Below are 10,460 nucleotides of genomic sequence, written 5' to 3' on the forward strand. Positions count from 1 at the left end.
CCCAGAATGCACCAGTGCCCCAACCCAAGGAGGACTGTGCTGCCTAACTCTCCCACTGAGGCCCAGAGGGAGACTGGCTTGTCCAAGATCACCAGGCAAGGCCACTCATTTTGTGCCGTCCACCCCAAGTCTCTCGTCCTCCAAAAACTCCCATTTCCCATCCTCACTCTATGGTCTGTGCAACCTCAAGTTCACGGTTTACCCTCTCCAAGCTTCCTGCCCCCTTGGGAACTGGGCAGGGCTTGGATGAGGATGGAACACTCATGGCGGGGGAAAGTCTATGCACCCCATCAGCCTTTCCCCTGGAGGCTCCCTTCCTGGTGCAGGGGAAAGACCCCATTCCTACTCCCAGCTCTATTCCAGCCCACTCATGGCTGGACCTCAGTTTCCTCCTTGATGACGCAGGCCTGCCAGCCTTCCAGGAGAGTTATGAGAACCCATTGCGGGGACATGTCTCCAGCCAGGCCAGCTGCTATCATCATGCCCCACCACTAGATCTCGGGGTAAACAATTACTGCTTTGATGGCCCCACCCCAAGACTTCTCTTACCCCTTCTCTTGTGAACACAGAAGAGTCTGAAGGCCCAGCCCTCGAGAAACAAGCATTTGTGTTTATTAACCAAGGGGAGGGAAGTCAAAGCAATGCAGACTCCTAACCAGTCCCTCCTATAGTCTGCCCACCTAGGCCAGCTGCCAAGGACTAGGAAGAGCAGTGGATAGGCCCCTCCCCACTGCCCTGACCCCAGGGTGAGTTCCGCTGGGTAAGGAAGAGGAAGTCAGCAAATGACAGAGGCCAAGGAAGGAAGGAGGAAACAGAGCCGCTGGGGAGACAAGATTGAGGAGATCCCTTGGCCCCTCACTCTCAGTGGGGAGGGCAAAGCACCCCAAATGCAGGCCCACGAGAGGAACTAAGCAGGATTACACTCATGTCAAAAACCTTGTATTGGGATGGGGGGAGGGGGTTCTCAAGTGTCCAAAGTCAAGAGCAAAACCCTCCCAGAGTCAGTCCTTGCCCAAGAATGCTGGTCCAGCCTCTCAGCCTTTGCCTCCACACCAGGTTCACACCAGGGTGGAGCCTCTGACATGGCCATCCAGAGAATGGATGCAAGAGAGGTCCAGGGACCACTTGATCTGTCCTGTGGCAAATTCCCCAGTGGCGTCTAGCCTTCAGCTGCTGGGCTCTCCCGTGCCTGCCTTAACCCATACAGCCACTTGATCACGCGGGCATTGCGCTCCACCACCGACACGCCATAGGGAACGCGCTCCCGGGCCCGCTCCTCAACAGTAACCGAGCTGCGGCGGGAGCAGCCCCCTTCAGAGCTGCCCGGCCCAGCACTGGGCCCTGCCAGGGACACGATATCCGAGCTGGCCCGTGCCAGGTGGGCCACACCCAATCCTCTTGCCTCCTCCGGGTCCAGGCCGCAGAAGTTAAAAAAGCGCTCAAGGTCAGCAGCTGCCCTAGAAAAGCGCTCGCTCAAGTCCGACTTAGAGCGTTGCAAACCCGGTGGCCGGGCTGGGCTGGAGGCGGCGGCAGGACCCGGTGATGGGCAGAGCCGGGCTGGCGAGGCAGGCAGGGGGCGGACGTCCACTCGGCGGACCGCAGAGGTACTGGGCGGCGGTCTTGGAGGGGTGGCTGGGGGAGGCTGGCCGGCTCCCTCTGCCCGTCCAGGAGTACGGCTGGCCTCGGCAGGGGACACGGGACTATCACACAAGTTGATGAGGCTGCTGAGGATGTCCAGGTCCAGCTGGGGCCGTCGGCAGGGGCCAGGCAGGGCTCGGCGGCTGGGCGTGAGCACTGTGCGGCGAGTCTCAGGGCTAAAAAGTGGCTGTTTGGACAGCAGGGGCTGCACCGGTTCCTGGCGGGTGTTGGCCACATGCAGGCTCTTGACGTACTTGGCCTTGTCGGCTTCCAGGCGCTCCACAGCACTCGGTTTCCGAACTCCACCATCTGCCGGCCTCCGTAGCAGGTAGCCAGGGACCTTGGTCCGAAGGCGGCAAGGTAGGGCGGGGGCGGCCGGGGCTCCAGGGCTCAGCGTGTCCACAGGCATGGCTGCTGCATATCCCGAGGGCTTTGGTCTGAGGAGACTGGAGAAATGAGGAGCCAGAGATCCAGGCAGAAAGTAGGTAGCTGAACACCGGCAACTGCTGCAGTGAAGGAGAGAGAGAGAGAAGAAAAAAAAAAAAAAAAAAAAAAAAGCCGAGAGCGCTCAGACAAAGAGGTTCAGCCACCGCTGAGAGAGGGTAAGACGCCTTCCCTATTATAAGGTAGAGACCACGCCCCTCCATAAGGAGCCAATCAGCAGGCAGAAGGCGACAGCTGCGGGGCCTCAGGCCCCACCCACACCCCCTCCCTCCTGCCCCGGGGGAACCAGGCCCAGCTGAGGCCAAGAGAAGAAAAAAGGTGCTGGAGAAGAAAGACCTGGGCAACCTGGGCAGAAAAGACAGGGCAAGGCAAGCGCTAAAGGGGGCAAGGGAGGCTCCAAGCTCTGTGCTACGCACCAGTCAACTCAACCTCGGGTCCTCTCAACAGCCCCATTTTTTGGATGGAGAAACTGAAGCCCAGAGAGGCAACCAACTTGCTTAAGTTAACCCAGCTCTGCCCCTTACCACCAAGAAGGAAGGTGCTGCCACAGGAGTGTAGGGTTAAATGACCAAGAAAAAGGGCTCCAGCCCCACACCCCATCTGGACTTCCCAAAGGGAGCCTGGTACCACCTCTACCCCTCACCCATCCAGGCAGGAAGCTTCCCTGTGCCATCCACCCGCCTAGACATGCCAGGCCCCAGGCAAAGGGCAGAGCTTATAGGGAAGGAGCAAAGAAAATCTCCACCCCCGCCCCAGTGGAGTCCATACATCCGTCAGCTTCCAGCATAGAACTGGATGGCCCACGGTGATCCACAAATGCCTGTCACGTGGAAACGTCAGCCCTGAGCTATGCTGTGCTGAGAGAAGCTGGAAATGTCCCAAATCACACAGCCCTGCATGGAGGCATCCGGCAGACCCTTGATCTGCCTGCAGCCATGGAATGGGCACTCACCTGGGAGGAGGGCATACACCTGGATGCACAAGTGTCCATGTGGTCACCCAAGTGTCAGAGCCTGATGTCCCAGGCATCAAGCCAACCCTGACCCTGTTTCCAAGGAAGGGTCAAGCCCACAGAGTCACCCCACAAGGCCCCTTGGTGATGGGGCAGAAGAAAACTCATATACCAAGTCCTAAACATTCTCATCTGTAAAACAGAGGGGGCGGGTACTTAATCTAGGTGTTCCCCAAGAGGACATGCAGTTCAAGCCATTTAGACCTGTGCTCTCCAGCTCAATAGCCACCAGCCACATATGGCTATTCAACCCTAACTTTAAATTTAAATGAAATAAAAACATAAAATTCCGTTCCTGAGCCACACTAGTGGCATTTCAAGTTCTCAGTAGCCACATGTGGCCAGTTGTCACTGTACTTGGCAGCACAGAGTAGAGCATTTCCATCCATGGTAGGAAGCTACATTGGACAGCCCCACCTAGACATCCAAAAATCCAGGAGGGAGCGAGTCTGGATCAGGGTGGGGAGGCAGGGATCCCTGCTGGGTGCCATCCTCCCTATAACCTCCCACAAGCCTGTGGGTCATTGTGCAGATGGAGAAACTGAGATTGAGAGAACTGACTTTCCCAGGTCCCAGAGTAGATAAATAAGGCACTGATTTCAATACCACATCCTGTTTCTCCCCTGCGCTCCTGACCCCCTCCCCGCACTATTCCTTTTCGCACTATTCCTTTTCTCCTTATTCCCTGCACAAGTACTCTATTTGGGTATGGGTGTTTTATTCTTTGTTGTCCCTGTCCCCCTAAAATATCAGCTCCATGAGGGCAGGGGTGTAGGGGGGGGGCAGGTGAGGGTGGCTATTTTGTTCACTATACCCCAGTTTCAAGATATTGCCCTAGACACATACTAAGACAAAATATTCAATAAATATTTATTGAATTGAAATATTTATGGGAGCCAGATGTGAACTGGGTGATCAGAGATGAACTAGAGACATCTAGGTACCCTGCCTGCTGCAGGTATATGGGTCCAAGGTGGTAGGTGTATTGTTCCAGGAAGCTGGAAATCCAGACTTCCATAAAAACTCTAGATTCTTAAAACTGTTAGCATATTCAATAATAATGATTAAAACATTGCATGTGCAGCAAACAAAATATGTCTGCAAACATATCTGTCCCCTCCTCCATCTGGCCCCCAACCACCAGCTGGAGACCTCTGCAGCAGCGAAACGTTGGGAATAGAACCTTGGGTGCTGCTCCCAAGGCAGGAGAGATGGAGTGGATGGGAAAGGAAGCCTTGCTCCACCAGGGCCGACCCCCAGGAGACCTCAGGTGGGAAGGACCTGACAGGAAAGGAGCATAGTAGAGGCAGCCAAACTCTGCCCCACCCCCAGGCCGCCACCTCCCAAACCAGTCCAACCCGTCCACAGTGGCAGTTCCCTCGCGGGCACCATCCGGATAAAGAGGGAGAAGGAGGTCAGACGGGCGGGGCCGGGGCAGAAGCCCCATGCACGACCCCGATCGGGCCCCCAGTCCCTGCGGCCCGATCTGCTGGCCCTGGTGCCCCCTCTGGCGGGGCTGGGACAGATGCGAGAGCTAACCCCGGATTTGGCGCCGCGGGCCCGCCGGCCTTCGGTTCGCCCACCCGCTCGCTGTGCGCCTTGCGCAAGCAGCTTCGCCTCTTTACAGACTCGGTTACCTTCTCCGTGAAATGAGGTTAAAAATAGACCTTCCTGAGCCTCCAGGTCATGATAAGGATGGAGATCAAACAGGTCGAGGGCTTTCCTCAGCATCTGGCAAAAAGGCGGAGCCACGAACCAGGCCACTGGTCTTTAAGAAGATTTTTGACTACCCAAGTCCACAGACTACCCCCACGGAGGGGTCTCTAGCAAACCCCACGAGGGTCTGTCCCAGCCCACACCGCTGACAAAGCAGGCCCAAGACAGGCTGATCAGTGTGCTCACTTCAACAGCCCCATGTCACGGGTGGGCAAACGGAGGTGCAGCGGCTCCTGCCAGATGAAGCCAGGGTCCCAAGTCCCCAAGCGGGACTCAAGGTCCCCTCTGAGGCCTCCTCTCACCGCCCAATGCCCCACCCACGGATTCAAATGCCTCCCATGAATGCCCCCAACCGCCGGCCCTTCTGGTTTGCATCACCGTGGCACGCATCCCCACCTCGTCCCCTCCCCATCAGCTCCCCGGCGTTAGCCTCCAGAGGCCGCGGGGCAAGACTACGGGAAACTCAGATCCCCAGTCTGGCTTTTGCTCTCCCTCAATTCCGGGCAAGCTTGAGGAATCCCGGTGGCGGGAGATGGGGGGACGTTTAGCAGGGCGCTGTGTGACCCTCGCCACTCGCCGCCCCTCTGAGTCCGAGTTGGCCTGGATCTCAAATGAGGGAGCGAGCGGCACGATCCCCGCGGTCCTCTTGAAGCCGAAAGGTAGATCCCTGCCCCGTTTCCGCCGTCCCGGGGTGGAGGGGTACTCGGGCCGCCCCCTACCTCAGGCTGGGCGCTCCCCCACCCAGGTCCGCACGTACCTGGCTGCGCCCGCGCCGCTGGCCTGCGCTCCTCCGGCCCGGCCCACCTGGGGCTCCGGCAACCTGAGTTTGCGCAACTTCCGGCGGCTGCGGGCAAGTGAACCCGCCGGTCCAGGTATTACCCGAAAAGGGTAAGGAAAGCCAGGCAGGGGCCAGAACCCGAGCCCCGGCCGCTGGCAGCTGGCCTGGCTCCGTAACCGGGTCCGACCGGCTCCAGGACCACCCAGGGAAGTTCTTCCGGGAGCCGAGACCCGCCCACCGCACACCTGGCGCGCGGAGTCCCGGTGGCTCCGGCAGGCAAGCGCACCCATCTTAGAGACGGACAAACTGAGCCCCCTTCCCTGACACTCAGAAGGACTGCCAGGTAATGTTCACTGTGCCAGGGACGGGAAAGTGTTTTTCTTGGTATCAGGTAACCCATTTTAATCTTCCCAACAATCGCTATCTGGTGAGTTCTATTGTTACCCCATTTGACTAATGGTAAACTGAGGCTGGGAGAGGCTGAGTCACTAGCCCAAAATCACTCTGGGGAGTCCAGCCTGCGCACTTTCCCTCCAGACCAAGCCTTAACGCCACCACTTTATAGCTGTGTGTCCCTGAGCAAGCTGCGGGACCCTCCTGGTGCTCCATTCCGTCACATGCAGAGCCCATCCATCTGGAACAGGCTGAGTCTGAGGATGCCTTAGCAGCCTTGTGAAAAACTGTTAACGTCGGTAACAACAGCCGTCATAGTAACAACAATAACTAGAATTTTTGGATGCTAGACACCATACTCATTTAACCCCCCAGAGCCCCCTCATTTTATCCCATGAGACTGCACCCCTGCAGGAAGGAATTCCCAGAGGGTAGTGACTGTCACCTCTTCCAGCCCAAGTCCTATAACTCACTTCAGGTAGGCACATCTGATAGGCCATTTTTTCACAGGAATCCTGAGGCACAGAGAAGGAGCTGTCTCCCAGGCCTCAGCCTCAGCCCTCCGCCCCGCTCAGGCTGAAGAGGCTCCTGTCCCATGTCTGTGCCTGTGGCAGCTGGGCCAGCACCAGGGTGTAGGGCATGAGGCCGGCAGTGACTCACATCAGCTTTCCCTCCCCCTCAGCACTGCAGCCTCCTCCAGTCCCTGATTTTACAGGGAATGGGGCAACAATCCATCATCCTCCAAATGGCCTGCTGAGCCCTGCCTAGCCCTCCACTGAGGCAGAAATGGAGGATGGGGAGGGAAGGCTCCTTCAGGCACTAATAGTAGTAACAGCAAAGCAACAATAATTATTTTCGTAATAGAAAAGAACAGTCCTTCCTTTCTAGCCCCAGCACCGGACCTTACAGCTGCCAAGATGCTGATGCGTAAGAAGAACCGATTGCCATTTATGAACTCCTTTTTAAGGAGGGAGTCATGGTGGCCAAGAAGGATGTCCACATGCCTAAGCACCCGGAGCTGGCAGACAAGAATGTGCCCAACCTTCATGTCATGAAGGCCATGCAGTCTCTCAAGTCCTGAGGCTACGTGAAGGAAGAGTTTGCCTGGAGACATTTCTACTGGTACCTTACCAATGAGGGTATCCAGTATCTCCATGATTACCTTCATCTGCCCCCAGAGATTGTTCCTGCCACCCTACGCCGCAGCCGTCCAGAGACTGGCAGGCCTCGGCCTAAAGGTCTGGAGGGTGAGCGACCTGCAAGACTCACAAGAAAGGAAGCTGACAGAGACACCTACAGACAGTGTTCTGTGCCCCCTGGTGCTGACAAGACAGCCGAAGCTGGGGCTGGGTCAGCAACCAAATTCCAATTTAGAGGCGGATCTGGTCGTGGACGTGGTCAGCCACCTCAGTAAAATTGGAGAGGATTATTTTGCATTGAATAAATTTACAGCCAAAAAAGAAAAGAACAAATCTCATCTGAGCACTTTCTTTGTACTAGACACCATTTTAAGCTCTTTACAAAATGTTAACTCATTTAATCCTCAAACCTACTCTGTGAGGTCTACTATCATTATGCCAATTTTCAGATGAGAAAACTGAGGCTCCAAGAGGTAAGGCCACTTGCCCAAAATTCCACAGTTGATTAATGGTAGAGCCAGGATTGGAACCCAGGCTCACATCTGGGGAGGCGAGGTGGAAGAGACAGTGTTTCTGTGTTGGGCTTTGGCCACTTACCAGATGTGCCCCGCAAGGAACTCCTGAATAATCTACTGCCTCGTCGGCTGGACCCCAGAGGGAGAAGCCACCTTAGGAAGCACTCCCTGGTTATGGTTCTAAGTCTCGGTTTCCTCTGCTGTAAAATGGGGGCAATAATGGCAATGTTTTCCCAGCACAAATAAGGTCTCATTACTGCTGTGTTTAAACCCTCCTGTGGCTCCCTTAACAATAAAATCCAAACTCCCTGCAATGAGCTGAGATCGCACCACTACGCTCCAGCCTGGGCGACAGAGCGAGACTCCGTCTCAAAAAAAAAAAAAAAAAAAAAAAAAAATCCAAGCTGCTTACTTGGCCCTCAGGCCTTCCAGGACTCAGTCCTTGTCCAAATCTCCCATATTATCTGCAACCTCTTTCCTGCTCTGGCCACAAAGCCCTCCCTGCTGTTCCTGAACACAAGGTCTTTCCTGCCTCAGGGCTTTTGCACCAGCTGTTCTCTGCCTGGACTCTCTTCCCTCACCCCCTTCAGATCTCACTTCAAATGCCATCTCCTCCAAGAGACCCCCCAAGAGGGGGTGTCAGCTTTTTCACCCATTTTATTCCCTTCCAAGCACTCATTACATCCTGTCATTTTAGATACTTTTTTATCTAGGATAGGAAATATAATTCGTTTCCTTATCTCTCCCACTGGACCATGAGCTCCATCACACCTTTCCAATTTTCTTCCTCCAGGGACCAAACAAAGAGGAAATACCATTGAACAACTAGCTGGACTGGACCCAGGCCACCTCAAAGGCCAAGGCCACTCATCAAGAGGTATACATTAAATGTATAAAGCTTTTTCTTATATCAATAAGAAAGAAAGAAAGAAAAAGAAAGAAAGAAAGAAAGAAAGAAAGAAAGAAAGAAAGAAAGAGAGAAAGAAAGAAAGAAAGAGGAAGAAAGAAAGGAGAGAAAGTTATACATATCTATCAAGAATAACACAAAAGTGGGCCGGGCGCGGTGGCTCAAGCCTGTAATCCCAGCACTTTGGGAGGCCGAGACGGGCGGATCATGAGGTCAGGAGATCGAGACCATCCTGGCTAACACGGTGAAACCCCGTCTCTACTAAAAAATACAAAAAAAAAAACTAGCCGGGCGAAGTGGCGGGTGCCTGTAGTCCCAGCTACTCGGGAGGCTGAGGCAGGAGAATGGCGTGAACCCGAGAGGAGGAGCTTGCAGTGAGCTGAGATCCGGCCACTGCACTCCAGCCTGGGGGACAGAGCAAGACTCCATCTCAAAAAAAAAAAGAATAACACAAAAGTGATGTTGTGTCCTTCTCAGTACATGGTGTCAGGAGGCTTCTTTTTTCTTTTTTTAAGAGATGAGGTCTCACTGTGTTGCCCAGGTTGGAGTGCACTCCATAGCTCACTGCAGCCTCAAATAGGTGGGCTCAAGCAATCCTCCCACCTCAGCCTTCTGAGTGGCTGGGACTATAGGTACATTACCACACCCACTCATAACAACAGTTTGTCTTAATCTTAGTGATCAGCCAATTCCTTGGTTAAGGCAGTATCTGCCAAATTTCTCCACTGTACAATTACTATTTTCCCTTTGTAATTAATAAATATCTTGTGAGAAGAAAAAAAAAGGCCAGGGTCCCTAAGCACCAAGCCTCCTCTCCAAACCCTGACCCTGCTCCTGGCCTTTCCAGACCTGTCCTATTCTTCCTCCAACTTCAAGTCACCACCATTCAAGCTGGGCTCTGACCACTTCTACCCAAGTCCTGTTCTTTCTCCAAAGCCACCATATACAAACCTCTGCACACACTGGTTCTGCTGCCTGCAGTGGTCTTTGCAGGCCTGCAGGCCTCCATCCCCCTGGCCATATCTGTAAGGTATAGCATGGACTCCAGAACCCATTGAAATCCCAGCTCCACCAATGATAAGACCTCGGATAAAATACTCAATGTCTCCATATCTCAGTTTCCCTAACTGCAAAACAGGACTCACAACCGTGCCTCCCTCTCTGCATGAGGCCCATGTATGAGAAATGCCACCAAAGAGCAGGCTATGATAACTATTCAACCAACTAGATCATTCAGTGCCCGGCTCCTTCATCAGCCCAGAATGAAGGGAGGCCTTCATCAGCCCAGAATGCTGATCCACTATTCTCAGAGGTTACAAATCTAAGAGAAGCACAGGTAATAGTTAAGAATGCAGAGTCATAGCTGGGTGCGGTGGCTCACACCTGTAATCCCAGAACTTTGGGAGGCCAAGGCAGGTGGATCACGAGGTTAGGAGTTCAAGACCAGACTGGCCAAGATGGTGAAACTCCGTCTCTACTAAAAATACAAAAATTAGCCCGGCATGGTGGCGGGTGCCTGTAATCCCAGCTACTCGGGAGGCTGAAGCAGGAGAATCACTTGAACCGGGGACACAGAGGTTGCAGTGAGTTGAGATGGCACCACTGCACTCCAGCCTGGGTGACAGAGAGAAACTCTGTCTCAAAAAAAAAAAAGAATGCAGAGTCACTTGTCACTTGAATAGACATTTCTCCAAAGATATACAAATGGCCATTAGGCACAGGAAAAGATGCTCAACACCATTAGTCATTAGGGAAATGTAAATTAAAACCACAATGAGATACCACATCACACCCCTGAAGATGGACATTACCAAAAAAAAAAAAAAAAAAAAAAAGGCAAATAACAAGTGTTGGTGAAGATGTTGAGAAATTAGTGCTTTGTGCACTGCTGATGGACACATAAAATGGTGCAGTCACT

General features: G+C 53.8%; 1 protein-coding gene and 1 pseudogene across 5 annotated transcripts in view; one reads left to right on the forward strand and one right to left on the reverse strand.

Moving 5' to 3' along the window:
• Positions 1-592: 592 nt before the first annotated feature.
• Positions 593-10,460, reverse strand: part of FAM110A (family with sequence similarity 110 member A) — a 14,216-nt gene continuing 4,348 nt past the window's right edge. The window contains exons 1-2 of one of the 4 annotated variants that reach the window (XM_077951403.1): positions 5,568-7,408; positions 593-2,141 (exon numbers count right to left, since the gene is read on the reverse strand). In XM_077951403.1, the coding sequence (XP_077807529.1) occupies positions 1,160-2,141; positions 5,568-5,878 (1,293 nt within the window). In that variant the 5' untranslated portion in view covers positions 5,879-7,408 and the 3' untranslated portion in view covers positions 593-1,159. Of the gene's footprint in view, positions 2,145-5,567; positions 7,409-10,460 lie in introns of those variants that run through there. The other 3 variants (XM_028828287.2, XM_002798190.4, XM_028828288.2) reach the window with 3 other exon arrangements.
• Positions 6,376-8,644, forward strand: LOC144331507 (small ribosomal subunit protein eS10 pseudogene; annotated as a pseudogene). The gene is made up of 3 exons (XR_013398756.1): positions 6,376-6,459; positions 6,557-6,632; positions 6,914-8,644. The product of XR_013398756.1 is annotated as a small ribosomal subunit protein eS10 pseudogene (transcript).

Source organism: Macaca mulatta, chromosome 10 (genome assembly GCF_049350105.2).
Source record: "Macaca mulatta isolate MMU2019108-1 chromosome 10, T2T-MMU8v2.0, whole genome shotgun sequence".
NCBI classification, from domain to species: domain Eukaryota; kingdom Metazoa; phylum Chordata; class Mammalia; order Primates; family Cercopithecidae; genus Macaca; species Macaca mulatta.